A 17623-nucleotide genomic window follows, 5' to 3' on the forward strand; every position below is an offset into this window, starting at 1 on the left:
GAGAATTATTCTGGGCAACCAAAATATTAGTTCATGTGTCTCGTTCTATACAAAGAAGAATTGTTCCCAGGAAACATAGGTCCATTGAAATACAGTCTAAAGAGGAAATTAAAAATTTAAAAAACTCATCACTTACTGAATTGCTGCATATTTGCGTCAACCAATTCGTCTTCTGAGGTTGAAATACACTTTTCACCGTCATAAGTAGAATCTCCTTCGCACCAGCAAACTCCATAAAGACAAGTAGGTGCAAGTGTTGCGGAATTTACATTATAATTACCATGAAGAGCACATTCATAGCCATCACCATCATAGCCTGGTAGGCACTTGCAGAAGTAAGTTGCAGTTACATTGTTATACTCACATGAAGCATGTGCTGAACAAAACTCAGCAACAAGGCAATTCTCTTAAAAAAAGATGCAAAAGGGTTTAAATGTTATAGCTGTTAAACGCTAGAAATAATAGCTGCCTATATATGTCTTACAAGATTTTAGACATATGTCTTATTGGTCACCAGCGATAATATCAAAATAATGAAGTAGATATAGTCTTTAAATCTCTTTTTAAACTAATCTTCATGAATAAGAATGAAAATTTTTCCTCCAGTTAAATTATGGATTTTTCAGAATCCTAAATGGATTTTTCAGTTCTCTAAAAAAAAGAAGTAAAAGTGTTCAAACGTCATAACTGTAAACTGATAGAAATAATAGCTATATACGTCTTCCAAGACTTTAGAAATAAGTTCAACAGAAATAAAATCGAAATAGAGAAGGAGATATATTTTTTTTTCGTTTTTTTTTTACGCTATACCATGAATAAGAATACAAATTTTTCCTCCAGTTAAATTATGGATTTATCGTTATCCTAAGGTTAATTCAACTGGTGATTCAAATCTAAAGAATTTTTCAAACAACAACATACATATAACTGCACTTTTTGTTTTTAGTTTATTACAATACAGACCAAAGTTGCTTGAAACTTCCAAAAAGTTAAAATTTTAACAGAAATCAGTTCCTACTTAGTGTGATAACTTAAAAACATTTCTTTATGGAGTTTGAGCTTTAACAAGTGTCACAAGCAACCATAGTTTTCTTTTGGGTCAAAACTCAAGAAGGATCTTTAATTCGGCATGTTATGCCGAATTAAAGCTCTTTTTTGACGTTGGCTCAGATGCAATATTTTATATTGGACAAAAATGTAAACAGTAACAGCAGAGCACACTAGAGATAATATTAAGTAGCGAAAAGTCCTATACTCCCCATTGAAAAATTTTTGAAACATATCTAAAACCACACGAGCTTCATGACCCTAACTTCGCGCGCGCGCAATGACAAATATTTCCGATGAAAAACCACGTAGCAACTGAAAATACGGCTCTGACGGTTTGGAAAACTTACCAAATTGCGCGCTAAGAAATTTGTGTCATGTTTGGACAAACATTTCGCTGCTATATGTTACCTTTATTGTGCAGCAGAGTATCCCCAAGTATTCTGCACAAGCGGTATAAAATCCAGTTAGAATCTGTTTTAGGAATTATGAAAAAGCCCCTTTTCTTCCATTTCCCCTTCCTCGCCTTTTTTAAAAATTCATATTTTTTCCCAAGAGCTCGTTTTTGCAATTTAGGCATGTTTTACACTGTCCCAATAACAGGTCAACAATTACTTGCAGATGCACCTAAGGGTACACTTCGACTCGGAAAAAAATTGACACCAACAACACGCGTTAACACAAATTTTGCCAGGAAATTTAAGAATGAAATGTTCGAAGATGAACAAAGATCTATACAAGCATTTAAGACTTCAAACAATATATATGAATATAATATTAGACACAAAATATCACCGTACTTGCATCTCAAATGAAAATACCAAAGAGTTTCTTTTTTATACTTCAAATTTAATGAATACTGCGCTCGAAATCAATTATCAATTCCCTCAAACAACGACTTTGTTTCTTGGAGAAATTAACTAATGATTTTTAGTCATGGTTTGTATTTAGTTACTATTTGAGTTGCTATTTCACTATGAGCGCTTCTGAAGTGAATTGAATGCTTTTGCCACGCTGTCATTTTGTGTGCCAACAACACAGCATCCAGGACTGTACAGCTAGAAGTTGCAGTTGATGGTTTCAAAACTGCCAACCCATTGAACAAAAGCAAATGCACACCTTTTAGAACATTCTTTGAAGAATGTTCGTGGCAATAAATTGCAAGCGAAAAACAACATACAATTGTGTGAACTGGAGCTATAAAAACCTTAATTATGATAACAATAAATAAAAAAAAGAATCTCCTCTTATGATACTCCTATATTTATAAAATTTATTAGATTTTGAAATTAGTCATAAAAAGTCACGACTACGAGAAAATTTTGAAGTTTTAACATGAAAAAAGGGCCGGAGATAGCAGCATCATTTCCAGTATGCCCAAGAAGCCCATTGGGTAGGTTCCGAGCTCCTATGTTTATAAACAAAATTTGGATATTTTCTCTCAGAAATTTAATAACGAATGCTTCTCTATGTATTTGTTCATATGTTTGTTTTGTCCTAGGTCTGGCCATAACGAGTCAGTGATCTCAGAATATTGAAAGGGGGTTCTTTTAAACAGAAATTAAAAAATCTGGGATCCTTATAAAAAATAGAGATTGTATTGCAGGAAAGCAGTGACTTCTACCAGTTTGTGCCAAAAATCAAAAGTTATGTCCCAAACAGGGACAAAATGCTAATAAGTCAGAATTACTGGGATGTCCAATTCGGTTCAAAATTATCGACAAAGTATATATTTCTACGTGCTTCAGACATACCACAACAAAGCGGTGATTTCTGCCAGGTTTATGCAAAAAAAAATGGAAAATATTTTGACCCGCACGGGATGAAAATGCTATATAGCGAAAATTAAAAAAAAAGCAAACACGAACAAAAATAAACGAAAACAAATTTTTCAAAGGAAAGTAAATAGCGACATAAAAAATCTGAATGAATTGAAGTTACCACTCTTTACGCTAAAATTGTATTTTTTTTATACACCAATGCTTTAAGAACAACGATTTAATATAAGAGCATGGTGATTCTTTTTTTTTGTCAAAATGTCTTGAGAATGGAAGTGTATACTTTTTTGCATTTGCTTCAAATAATCAAACTTTTTTTTATGTATTCTGAAAAAAGATTGGCAAATAAAACACCTACAATTACCAACTAGCTATATTTTTTTCACCCTAAAATTATTTTAGTTAATCATTAGTTAAACTTTTGTGTAAACAGTAGATAGGGTCAATGGGACGACAACCCTCCTTATATAAGGATAATTTCATTTTTTTTCTTAGTTTTAATGCCTGTCTTTATCTATATTTGAAAAAACTTGTTTTTTTCTTAGTTCTTAGGTAATATCTTGGATCTTACCAGAATCTGGAATGCAAACAAGGCCATCGCCACTATATCCGGCATTACAAACACATTTGAAGGTGTTACTTTCATCAACATATTTGCAGGCTGCGTTTTCGTTACACAGACTTGTTGTCAGGCAGCTCGGTGCATACAGCTCGTCTGTAAAACCCACTCATTCATTTTAAATTTAATATACACTTTTCCTTGTAAATTTCTATCTCTATTCCAAAAAGAACAATCATATGGAATAACAAATCGAGAAGGAAAGTATATATTTCAGCGTTTTCATTTAATTTTTCCTTCAAAAGTAATTTGAAAACACAACTGGTTTAGAAAACTGCATTCTTTTAAATACAGATAACTTGGTAATCTAAATATTTTTATAGTTAAGAGGTCATAGGATATAGGATAAAATAAAATAATATAGGATAAGCTTCATATTTCCTTCCTGTCTTTTCTAAAGAGAACAAGACTGTGTCAGTCAAGACTTAAAAAAAAAAAAAAAAAAAAAAAAAAAACAATGCAATGTTCTCTTTGAAATAGAACGACATAAATATCGTTATAACAACACAGTTTTTCTTGTTAAAAAAAAAACTAAATTTACTTCAACAAGTGTGTCAAAGAAGAAATATAATTTAAAAGTTCTGATATTCCTGCTAGACTATATTGTTGGTTTTTTTTTTTTTGTTTTTTTTGTTTTTTTTTTTTTATTTTTTTTGTTTTTTTTTATAAAGCCATAGCCAAAGTGTATTATCATAACCTCCGTTAAAATCGAAATATTTCCCATATATTTTTTTCGCCATTTTGTATGAAGGCGTAATATTAGTGGATACTGAGTTTTCTGAAAATGCTTCTAGTTAAACTGTCCTACAATTATGATGGTTGTGATGGAATGCCTAAGTTAACAGGAAAGTTAGACTGTAGGTGAACCAGCTTAGGTTCTATCATTGGAGGTAATTTTCTGATCCAAAGACAAGAAACTTGGGGGACTCGGAAACAAAACACCTCAGCACACACGTTTATCACCTCAGTCTAACATCTCAGCATACACGAATATAATTAACATGTACTGTGCTGAGCATAGAGATCCGGATGATCCAAGCAAGGGTCAAAAACATTAAACTTTGTGTTTTGATCCCCCTCTTCCATCTTGAAAAATCAAAGATAATTGCTTTTTTTTGGAGAGCATTAATGGGTCTTTTTTACCGCTAGGTAGCTACTGCAAGATTATACATCGTTGTTTAATGACTCATTTAAAAGCTACTATCCACTTAAACAAACATCCATACAATCCACAAGCAGTTACTTGACATATTGCCTGTACATCACAAAAATTAATCACAACTCTACACGTATTTCGTGGCAAACTGGTCATTTGTCTTGACAGATCTTGACAAGATTTTTATGATGCTTTGTTTAAGCATGTTGATCAATTCAAGTTGAAAAATTCCGACCTGTAGGTTCTTAAAAGTTGTGTCCGGATTTCGAGCCGAAGTTTAATTGGTCGGTTTTCAAATTATTAGCGCCGTTTTTTCACTCATCAATGTGCTAAGATCTTAATCTTTTGTCAGAAAACGCTTAAAAGTGAAATCTTTGAATCAAGATCTTACATCTTTGGTCGTTTTTGTGCAAACATTTTTCATCATTCTGCTCTGATCAGTGGTCTGAGAACAATGATGAGTAGATCATCAAAGTTCTCTCATCATTGTTCTATATGGCAGAATATTGGCGGTCTTCACACTTCTTGCTAACATCAGTGAGCTGTAAGATCTTAGAACAGAGATGAGTTAAAAAATGATAATCTTTGCAGAAAAATGCAAGATCTTAGATGTAAGATCTTAGTGCTAAAAGCGGGCCTATTGACTAATGTACAAAATGGTGAAAGATTTGGCAACTCCCAGACTGTGGAGCTAAGTTTTTAGATGCTCTGCAATTTGAGGGGAAATAAGACAAGAAGTAAAACCTGAGTATGAGATTTGACAAAAAGCGAAAAATAAACATAATTGAAAAAAATAACCATGGAAACGAGTGTATTTTTCGGCGAGTGAAAAAACAAAGCTAAAGACGAAAATAGTTAGTCTTATTGTTAGGGAATTGAAGCTTCTGTAAGAGTTTATGTTACAATATGTTGAATTTGATGATTTAACTTTCATCGCGGTCATTTCCCTTGTTGGGGGTATTTTTTCCCTTTCTCCAAACTTGCGACACCTTATCAGGATCATATCTTTCGATGAACAATTTCACACTTAATTTTATATTTCGAAATTAACATTAGTAGTTTATGCTTTTGTTGGTTGTATTGTTATCAAAATTCCAATTTTAGAGTTTCGGTCACTTTTAGCACCAAGCACTCCTTACTCACAGCTAGGTAAAGCAAGCTGTTTAAAAATGGGCTTACTTCAAAGGCTATGTTAAATAAGAAATACAACTCGCATGTTCTTCTAGACTCTACTGACCTTTTACTGAGTAATACGTGGATGAAAAAAAACTGTTGGAAAATAGGGGTTAGTATTAAGAATCTGGCGTGGCTTATTCCTGTGGGCAAGACTCACAGTGAGGTGTTATATGACGATTTTGTTTATATTAGTGTTTTTAAATAATACCTTTTCTTGTTTTGTTTGCTTTGTTCACTTGATTAATTGACTTTTCTAATTGGTTTTGTGCGCTGTTCTCTTTTTTTCCTTTTCTATTTTTATTCTTTGTGGCCGTCACCCTACTGAGTTTTTTATGCTTCAAATATCCTACACTATTGAATAAGCTCAAAAATTTTTATTAAAAGAAGGTGGAATATTAATTTTGCGTTTATTAAATTTGTGTTCTATTTATTCAGTCAATGGTAATTTTTGTAAAGTTTTTTTAGCCTTTAGAGCTTGCCAGAGGGCCGCTGCAAAGGTTCCGAATAAATCTTCGCAAATTTCTTCAGAGCGTCAAAGTGGATTCTAATTTCAAAAACTTTGGCACCAACCTTAAAAACAACTGAAAAACCAAAATAAAATGCTTGAACAACCTTGAAAACAGAAATCTCAGAAGGCTTAAATCGTGATCTTGAACAACAGTAAAAATACAGGCTACCTTAAATTTATCAAGAATCTCAATGACAACTAGACTTAACGAATGCTCGTATCCTATTGCTTTTTGTGTTGGAGGAGGAGAATAAAAAGTATCCAGTAAAATTCGATTAAAGCTAGATGCTCATGGCGCGAATTCAGGAAGTCTTAATTTAAAGCACTTATGTAACAGACTAAGAGTCCTCTTTATTGTTATGAGACTTGGATTACCTGTTGACAAAAGGACACATTTATCTCCATCTTTCTTATAGCCTGGAAGACATCTGCATTCTGGTTGTCCATTGATTTCTTCCACGCAAACCGTGTTCTCTCCACAATTTGTTGTGTCGCAAGATTTATCTCCTGCAAAAGAAAAATGGATCCCTTAAAAAAATGTATTTTTTTTGTGAAGAAAACAAAAACTGAATAATAAAGTTAGCTGCAAATATTTTTTTAAATGACATAAGAAAAGACAGAATTCTTGTAAGGACAAAAAAGATATTCTACTTATTAAAAAAAACAAGAAAAAACAAAAAACAAAAAAAACGATGACACTGTTTTGAAAGTAGAGTAAAATCTTTATCCAACGAATGAGGCTTTGTCTGATGACAGGGAAAAAACGAAGGAACTATTGCAATCAAAGAAAGATACAATGCAATGGTAAAAAAGAACTAATTTGTGCTTTTTATTTGGAATGATACTTCTGACGATGATCAAAAATCAATGAAAATAGTTTTGCGTTAAAATGTTTGAACATCCTACTTAAATGAATTTGAATACGAAACCTCCTCCAGTAATTTTACAACATTATTGAATATATTAGTAGCTTCTAGAAACCGAGTCACTTTTTTTAAAATTGAACAGAATACAGGTAAATTGAAAAATTCTTACAAGCAATTACTATAGTTGACTGTTTTACATATTAAACATATGAAATGAAACATTTATTCCATATCGTCACTGTCAAGCCTAAGGGTAGAATCCATCGTTTTTATACTTTTAAGATGATTTCCAAAAACTTGGTGCTTTTCTAAGAGAGGATTAGCAGAGTAATGTAAATGAGAAGGATTAAAGTGTGATTAAGCATTTACTGTCCTGCTCTTCCTCCTTTTAAAAGTAACTTAGCAAATGACATCATTGGATCATCCTTGGACGATGATCATTGGTTCTTTGTGTTAGCATGGTGAGGATGCGGATATTGCTGTTTTTTGTATATGCAGATAGTAGGATTTGGGTTTTCATAAATTTTGAATTTCTTCGTTACAATTGTACTTCTTTTTTGGGGTTGTTTAACCTCTTTCTCCAAAATTACGCAGGTTGTTGTGTACTAATGGCTTTTGATGAGGAAATCTAAAATTAACGCATTTTTCATGATTCAAAATAAATATAAATAATACATTCTATTGATGCAGACGTTGCAATCCAAGCTAACCTGTTTATTTAGAATTTGGTCGTTAATCACAGATGGGACCTTTCAACTATGGTTTGTTATTACGAACTGTTTGACACAGGGTTTTTTAGAATGTAAAGGAGACAACAGCTTTCCCTATCCATCTTCCACTGGCTTTGTGAACTCGGGCTAAATACTACACTCGTTTGGGGTAACGAACTGTGAGTAAGGCCGACGGGTAGCGAGCCAAGACGCTGATCAAGCTCGGACCAGCAAGTATTCAGCTTCAAGGAAACCATCAGGAGAAGAAAACTTAATCGTAAAATGTTCAATTCAATCATTTTCATTCCGAATACTTTGAGGAGTGTTATTAGGCTCTGCATTTTATAAACTTCTACTCAATATTTGGGTCACTTTGAAGGGCCTGGCTATTATCATCAATAGATTTCGGCCCTCGGCTGTGAAAAATGCTTTAATAACGGTCATTTCATTTAGTGCTGAATACTATTGACGACACCACGCCTAAGTGGGCCGCAGTTGACCCACAATCTAAGACAGAACTTAGACGCACTACTAGCTTCCAGCTTCCAAAAGAGCACGGTTTTGGGACCAACAGAAAACTTCAAAACCACAACCTATTTTTCGTATAAGGGGAGCTATCATTTTAGTGCAAATGCAATGCATTTTAGTGCCCAAGAAAAATAAAATCCCTTGCCAAGAGTGTCTAGTTTTAACTGATTTCGTTTTGGAATATTTTTCTTGTATGTTGTGAGTATATACCAAGGTACTACTTTGCGGACTTTACGTTCCTTCCGGTTTTTCTGTTAGGTAAACAGGTCATTACACTCTTTGCCAGGGAATAACGCAATTTCAAAAGTTCAGCGTAACTTCAAAGTTCAGTGTCCTTTTTTAGTGTTAAACCAGAAAACCGATGACTCTTTTTACTCGCCAATTATTTTTGTATATAATCAGATTTCAAATTTGAGTCTCCAACAGTTTTGAATAGCTTATATTCGAGATAGCATTAAAGGCATTTTTTGTAAAAAGCATTTACATTGAAAAATGGATAAGCAATTTTTGGTGAGTAAAAAATATTCTCATTATTATATTAAAAAGAAATTATCTTGTCATTAAGTTAAGGAAGAAATTCTTTCCTTACACTAGAACTAAGGGTACTTATCTACTTAGAAGCCTGTTGTTTTTAGGAGCTGAAAAAACCTCTAATTCTCTTATAGGTTGAAATTTATGGTTTGATTTTTTATCAAGATCTACGAGTGTTTTAGTTGTTTTTAGAAAAAAGTGAGCAGCGTTCGATCAGTAATTTGGTGATTTTATAATATGTTGATTTTGGAATTCTGTAATGTAGAAAATAGCTTCCTTTTTAAAAATGAAATTTACCCTTTTTTTTTAGGGGTTTGTTCTTCAATAATTACTACTCCTCATGCAAAAAAAAAATTTTTTGTCCTTAATTTAATTACGTACTTATTTAAATACACTGTGTGTGGTTAAATATTCTAAAATTGTATTAAGTTTTACAAAAGCTTCCTTTTTTTTATCAAGATCAGTGGCTTTTTTTTTTATTAATTTTTTTTAAAATAATTACACGCCCGTATGCATTTAAGGAGTGATTTTTTATAGATATCAGTGGCGATTTTATGTACTTTTTTTGAAAAAAAGTGCTTAGCTTTATATAGTTCATTTTTTTCTATAATAAAATTTTTTTTATATTTTTTCTTTAATTTTTAAAAACTATTCATTTTTTTTAAAGTGTGATTTTTTTTTTTTATAACTTACAGTGTTTTTTTTTTTTTTATTGAATGTTTTTTTAAAAATTTAAATTCACGTAGTCGTTTTATAAAAACGTAATTACATTTAATTCTTTAAAAACCCTCACCCCCCCCCATTTACTCAAAAATAAAATTTTTTACATTATAACCATTTTTAAAAAATAACATTGTTTGATTTTCTTTAATTTTTTTTTGAGGTAAATTTTTATCTCATAGGGGGGGGGGGATTTACTGAACCAGGATAATGAAAATGAACAATGCTTTAATTTATAATTTTTTCTAAATTTGATTTAAATATGATATTTTTAATTTACTGTAACAGGCAATTCTTCTCCATATTGTTTAATAAGGAACGCAAATACTGCTGTTTAAGTTTGAATTTGCAAATACAGTCACGGAAGCATGGACGTAGGAGGGGGGAGGGAGGGAGGGAGGAGCACTTTATAAAAGGTCCTCCATCTCACTATCAAAACCCCTGATTTTGAAATCAAGATGTTTTTTACACTACTTTAGATGTCTAACATAAACTGAATTATTTTCCAAAAACCCAAAATGCATTTTTGCTACATGCTAAATTTTTGTCTTTTTTTTTTTAAAGGAAGAAGAGACGTGCAATAATCTCCCTTCTGAGAAGAAAGCGAGATATGACGAACCTTCATTAATACAGACCGCAAGGGCGTCTGTTATCAAATTCGCTGGAAAAGTTACACGTGATCTGGACCATCCTTCGAGCACCCAACTTATAGCGACAGCGCCCTCTGACTCCCGCGTTAGCTCCATGGCAACTGGAAGGAAGTTGAAAAGAGAATGGGCTACTTTATACCATGTCTCAGCTCAGCCTACTGACCCCCTTCAAGTTTTGCAAAGGAGTTCAGATATAGAAGTCCAGTCAGAATTTGTAAGTATATACATAATTTCTTCTATCCCTATTTTCAAAAATAAGACAAAATTTTCTCAGGCGCATAGCTTTTGATGAGTTAAAAAAAAAACTTAAAATTTGTTTCTAAGATATTTCATTTTCTTTAATTCATAAAATTAGCAATATATATATATAAAGGAGTGCTTATATGCATATTATAAAAAAAAAAAAAAAAACTTACCTTGTAACTTCTAACCAAGATACATTCTAATGCAATAATTCCTTTTAAACAAAAAAACGATTTGGTATTTCACGCTTGGCAAGTCACCCTTAAAATGATATTATTGCGCAACAAGCATTTGCATTGTATCAGATCGTTTCATCGCTTTGAATTGTAAATGGGTTTCCTGTGACAGGAAGAAGGTTTTTAGTAATCACCAATTATGGGTTTCACATAATAAGAAAATATTATTATTATTTTGAACCAACTCAGGCAATTATTTTCGTTTTTGAAAGGTTCAAGGAAAAGAATTTGAGACTGTTCTTTTTGAACAGTGTTGTGGAGTCCGAAACTCCCCTCAACTCGGAAAAGGGTATCGATCCTCTTACCTCGAAGGAAGCTCCCGGTTCCCAAGGGTTCTCCCCGGGGGGGGGGGGGGGGTTGGGGAGGGGGGGGGGTCTCTAAAAAGGACCATCCAACATTTTAATTGTTGATATGGATGGAGAAAAAAGTTCTTCTCTCTTACAAAACATTTATTTAGCCCAGGTCGAAAAAATCCGTTGGTAAAAGACAGAGGAAAATACGGATTATTGAGAAAGTAACAACACCACCACCAACCGCCGACATATGGAGTTCGTGTCCTTTAACTGAAGCCGAGGAGCAAGTGTTCGTACAGCATACTGCGTCAGTCGAACAATTGTAAAATTTCATTGACATTAATAATTACTTGTCAAAAAGCCGCTTAATGGTACAAAAGTTCTAGTTTTTATTTAAAAAAAAAAAATTTTGGAAATACTCCATTAATTTTTTCTAGAATTATCTTTTTCGTACTTACCGTTCTAAGAGTCATTACAATTTGCAACGAAAAAAAAAAAATATTTTTTTTAAAATTATAAGTTTTAAGTATTTAATACATAAGACAATATAACTTTTTTTTTCTTATTCTTTTAAGTTTTAAGGTGGTGGTGGGACAATGACTATGAGCTATTGACAAAGTTTATTAACTATAAAAAAATGATTATTTTACATAAAAAATAAAACTTTTTTTTTTCTACAGATTAAAAATATAGAACTCCCAGTGGCACTATCGAGTGATGAAGCAGGTATATTTACAGTACCAATTCTGTCACCACCAGCAGAGTTCAGGGATGAACCTACACTGGTTCTAGAGAATATGGAGTGGCATGAGGGATTCCCTAATGATGTTTTTGGGGAAATGGCCGGCCTGGATGACTTAAGCTGTGATATTGACATGCTTGAGGACCCAGAGTGGGCAGATAGTTTCATGCGTGAATATTTAGATGATGCTACAAGTAAATTTGAACCGGGTCCTCATAACGAAATTCCATCAGAGGACAATACAGGCTGGCTCGATCAATTGTCTCCAAACACCTTGGAACATGTACTAGGAGACCTCATGTCACATCCCCCCAATGTGATTGAACAGACTGGGAGTGGTGTTATTGACAATTCCCTGTCACCCTCCTCCACCATTCCGCTTAATAGTAGTAGTAATACAACATCGGCTCATTTTTCAGAAGACATTTTTAATGAGAACTATATATTTAGTGAATTGAGTCCTGAACAAACAGGGTCAGTACATGAAAACAGTGCAACGTCCCCGGCCTTGCCTGATTTTCATCTGTTAGAATCTGCTCTCACCCATTTGCGAACATACAGGGTAGATTTGAGCTTTCCCGAGGAAAACGCTAGCATTATTTTAAATGACCCCGTGAAAAATCTCCATAGCTATATCGACAAAATTCGAGCACTTATTGATATTCAGATCCAGAATTGGGGAGGTCGGGGGGGAATTAAAGCATCAGTGAACCAAAAAGTTTATCTACAAAAGGGGACATCTGGGGACATTTTTTATTTTCATTTTTTAACAGGCAACCAGACTTTCTACCCAGGTCTAAACAAATTTGAAGACAATTTTTTCAACTGGGTAAATAAACTAATTTCAACTTTGTATACATTTAATGAGAGGGGGAGTGGGTCCACAATTTTATACATTGAATGCATGGATCTGAATCTCATTAGATTTAAAAAAAACTTTATTTTAAGGGGGGCGTGTAATCTAAAAATGAAATGTCACCCGGATTTGTCGGCTACAGGAGGAATTCAGGGTTTCAGATTTGACACTGGACTACAATGCTTCAAGTATACATTTTTAGCGGCAGCCCATAGGACATTAAAAAACGAGTCAACAATGAAAAATCTCGACAAACTTGCTAGTAACGGTGGAAAAAATTTCCATAAATTACATTTTGATTTTTTAGATTTAAAATATCCGTTGTACTTTAAAGAAATAATCATATTCGATTCATCAAATGAATATGTTGGGGTGGGTGTAGTTGGTCTCCAGTATGACACTGACGTTGTCTCTGGGGAAAAAAAAACAAATAAAAAAGGAGTTTTGTATTCAGTGAGGACACCGATAGTGGAAAATGTTAAAAATTTTGTATGGGTTATTTACGAACCTCCCAAAGATGTAAATTCTTATGGTCATTTTTTCCCCGTTACTGCGATAAGTCGACTCCTCTGTCAAGGCGTTCATAAAGGAGAACGTTTCTATTGCCCCATGTGCCTTTCCTCATTTAGATCTGAGCGAACGTTATCAGATCACATGGGAAATTGCAAACTTCATGGAAATCGAAGAATTGAAATGCCGGCAGAAGGCAAAGATATTTTACAATTTAAAATTTTTCAAAATTCTTTTCTACAAGCTGATGAAGTGTCTTTGGACTGTGAAACAAGACTGGTTGAGGTATCGGACCCATCAAGGCCAAATATAGTCAAGGAACACAAACTAGTTGCATGTTCCTCTGCGCACGCCCGTCGGAACGCCAACAGTAAAATGCAATTGGACGAGTTTTTTTTAACTATGGACGAGGATGGCAGTATGGAAAAGCTATTGGTTTCCCGAATTAAAATGGCAAACAGGGCAATTTCACGATTACGTCATACCAATTATCCGATGACATTGTCGGATAAAGAGCAACTGACGTTGGAAAAGGGACCAATTTGCTGGGTGTGTAGGAGTGCCCTTGCCCCAAAAAACATAGTGTAGGACCACAATCACCTTATTGACCCCAATTCAACGGGAAAAAGTAACTTTCGGGGGTGGGCTCATAATTCGTGTAATTTAAAAATTAAACAACAACTTTTTGTACCGGTTTTTATACATAACTCTAACTACGATCTGAAGTTTGTGCTACCAGTATGACACATCTTCAAAGAAATGGAACAGTGGATGATGATGATGATGATGATGCATGGGTGATAGACAGCTTTACGTACAAAATCATACCTAAATCCGCGGAAAAGTTGCTTGTTTTGGAATTTATGTGGAAATTTGTTGATGCCGATGTTGAGTACACGAATAAAATTCGCTTTTTAGAGTCCTACAGTTTTTTCCCCAAATCATTGAGCAAATTAATTTATGTGCAGAAAAACGATGACGGCAGAAATGCTTTCCCCCTTCTCAAGCAACAATTTCCAAATGATTTATATGATTTGTTAACGGTCAAGGGCATATATCCTTATGATTATTATTGTTCCATGTCGAGATTCGCCGAGGAGACTATTCCTTGTATTGAATCGTTTTACGACAGTCTTCACGATCGTAGTTGCACCCCCGAGGAATACAGTTTTGCTAAAAAAGTTTGGGCAGAGGGAGGGTGTAAATATGGGTTTGACTACTGCAAGCTGTATTTGTCGAGTGACGTGTTAACTTTGTTAGACATTATGTGTAAAAATACGGATAAAATCTATGAGGAGTTTAATCTTGATTTGGGTTATTATTATTCTTCGCCTCATCTAGTGATGGACCTCATCCTGAAAATTAGTGGGGAAAAAATTGGGCTAATCACTGACATTGATCAGCATCTGTTCATCGAGAGGTCAATGAGGGGGGGTTTTGTTTTTCACAGAGACCGTAACTTGGAAACCGATCCAACGGGGGAGAAGACGGGGACAAAATCAAACGCAGTTTTCCTCGATATGAATTCTCTCTACCCCTCGGCCATGTCCCATTATGCACTACCTTGCGGCGACTATAAATGGCTCAATGACCCTCAAGCTCCCCATTTCCCCAACAGTGGCGATGACAGTGTTGAGGAGACTGAACCAGTGGGATGGTTTTTTGATATTGATTGAGAGATACCAGTCGAGCTTCACGATTCAGTAAAGGATTTTGTTTTCCCGTGTATCAATAGACCTGTGACTAAGGACTCTTTGAGTCCTCGCAATAGGCGTTTAGTCGAGGTGGACGGATTGCATTGGGCACCTTCAAAACAAAAACTTATTGCTGACCTTCTGCCGAAAAAAAACATAGTTGTTCATTATGTAGCATTAAAATTAAAGTTTAACAACTGTTTCAAAGTAATAAAGATTCCCCAAGCACATGATTTAAGTCAAAATTATTATTTAAAATCGTGTGTTGACGCTTTTTTCAACAAACATTCCGTAGACTAGACAAAAGTCGAAAAAGAACGTTATAAAATCACATTGAATTCGGCTTTCGGCAAAATGTGTGAGAGTGTTCGCAATAGGAATCGTTGTGACGTCGTGACCGATCCAGAACAATGTGCTCGAATTATTGCCGATCCCAATTACACTTCCTTTACAATCATTGGCCCGGACATGGTACTTTTGAATAGGAAAAAAAGACGCATTGTCCTGAATAAAAATATTGCTGCAGGCAGTGCTCTCTTGGAGATCTCAAAAAAGCTCAAGTTGGAATTCTACTACAATGTGGCTAGGGTACGGTGGCCGGAAAAGGGGCAAGTAGAGGTCTGCTACGGTGACACGGATTCTCTACTGCTCAAAGTAAAAACACCAAATCTAATTGATGATTTGGCGCACGGTGAAATTATCAGTTCACGAATGGACTACACCAATTGGTGTGGTGATCTTTACCCGAAGCTAGTGAAACGTCGGGCGCCCAATCAGCTTTTATTTTTTAAATCTGAAACAGGAAGCGACTTGATTTCCCATGGTATGTTTGTAGGTCCGAAGGTGTACTTTATACAGACATACGACGAGGAAATCAAGAAACGTTGCAAAGGAGTACCCACGCGCTATGTGGACAAGAATTTCGACATGAACATTTATAGGAATTGTATTGTTCAAAATGCAATTCCAAGAGCCAAATTGTTGGCAATTCGTTCATTGAACTACAAGAACTATACTGTAAATGTAGAGAAAATAGCCATGAGTACCATTTCCGACAAGATCTATGTTTGTCAAGATGGTGTGACCACCCTCCCCTTGGACACTATTTAACTTCAGACCGGATCGAATGTACTGCCCACAGGGAAAGTCTCGGTTTAAATAAAGTCCTGTAACTAATTTCCTAAAAACCTTTGGGGGGGGGGGAGCCTCGCGGCCTTTGGGGGGGGGCCTCGCGGCCCGGGGGGGGGGGGCGGCCGCCGCCAGCGCGGGGGGGCGCACCGTCACCAAAGTTATCTTTTTTTTTGGACTTAGAGCAGATTTTTTTTTTTTTTTCAATTGCACTCTATAATTTAATGTTTTTTTTTTCTCTATAAACAAAAAAAAAATTTGTTTTTTCTCTCTCTCTGTAACTATGTAAATTTTTATGTTTTTTTTTTTTATTATAAATAAATTTTAAAAAAAAAGTGTATTTTTTCAAGTGCTCTCTCTAATTTAATGTTTTTTTTTCTCTCTATAAATAAACAAAAAAAAAAGTTTTTTTCTCTGTGTGTATACCTATGTAAATGTTGTTGTTGTTGTATTATTTATTATAAATAAATTTAAAAAAGTGTTTTTTTTTTTTTCAATGTATTGTTACTTTTTTTTTTTATGTGCATATAATAAAATAAAAAAATATGATTCTTTGTGTTTGTCTTCGTCTTTTTCTTCTTCTTCTTCTTGAAGAACAAAGTAGTAGTAGTAGTAGTAGGGAAAAAAAATATTTAGTCATTAGACAATTAGAGTCTACAGTTAGTTGTCCAGGTGAACTGTTGAAAGGAACATGTATCAATTTAAAACACCATTCAGATCGTTTCTGTGTGGGCCCTCAATGTCGGGCAAAACAAAACTCTGAACTAAAATAATTACAAATTTTGATAAAATGTTTGCGGAAAAGCCAAAAAAAATCTACTATTGATATTGTATTTGGCATGAGTCATACAATAAAATAAAATCGAGTGCTGCCACAACAATCATTACCATGGGATCGATGCAGATACACTTCATGCAGGGACTTGATGTTTTCAACATTATTGAACCAAACTCTTGGCTGATCATTGACGATCTGGCTGAATCTATTGAACAATGGTCCCAGCAAATGCTGTAATTGTTCACTGTTCGCTCTCATCATGAACAGATTTCCGTTACTCTAGTTCTACACAATCTCTTTCATCAGAGCGAACACTTGCTTTGAATTGCACCTACTATATCATCTACAGAGTTGTTCGTGATTCTAGCTCGCTAATAACCCTCAATAAACAAATCTATCCAGGTGCCCCTAAATTTCTGCTCTCGGCATACAATCAGGCAACTAATAAACCCCATGGTTATATCTTGCTGGATCTTAATCAAAATACACCCGAGGATCTACGCGTAGTCACAGATATTTTTGACAATGAAATTACAGTATATCTCCAGGTGAGCACTAAAAAGACATATTAGTCGCTATCATGACACTGAAGAAACTACATGAAAATAGACATTTGTTTTCAGTTCTAAACACTTCAAAACCTCCGCTTAGAAAAGCAATACTCAAACACGGTATTGACAATGATTTCATTAATCTAATATCTGAACTTTGTTTAAATTTGACCGAGGGTAATGTTCAACTACCAGACGTAGTTAAGCGACAGGCAAAGCAACATCGTTCCATTGTACGTACATGGGCCTCTAAAAACAAAAGGAGGAATTTTCAAAAGACACAACTTCTTTAGGTAGGTGGTA

General features: G+C 34.4%; 1 protein-coding gene across 4 annotated transcripts in view; it reads right to left on the reverse strand.

The window, feature by feature from the left end:
- LOC148950156 (nidogen-like) overlaps positions 1-17623 on the reverse strand; it is a 364016-nt gene that overhangs the window by 47499 nt on the left and 298894 nt on the right. For all 4 annotated transcript variants that reach the window (XM_089092178.1, XM_089092180.1, XM_089092177.1 and 1 more), the window contains 3 exons: positions 6660-6791; positions 3397-3540; positions 137-406 (listed from right to left, as the gene is read on the reverse strand). In XM_089092178.1, the coding sequence (XP_088948304.1) occupies positions 137-406; positions 3397-3540; positions 6660-6791 (546 nt within the window). The remainder of the gene's footprint in view (positions 1-136; positions 407-3396; positions 3541-6659; positions 6792-17623) is intronic.

This window comes from Artemia sp. Qi Xiang Cuo, chromosome 7 (genome assembly GCF_049724085.1).
Source record: "Artemia sp. Qi Xiang Cuo chromosome 7, ASM4972408v1, whole genome shotgun sequence".
Lineage (NCBI taxonomy): Eukaryota > Metazoa > Arthropoda > Branchiopoda > Anostraca > Artemiidae > Artemia > Artemia sp. Qi Xiang Cuo.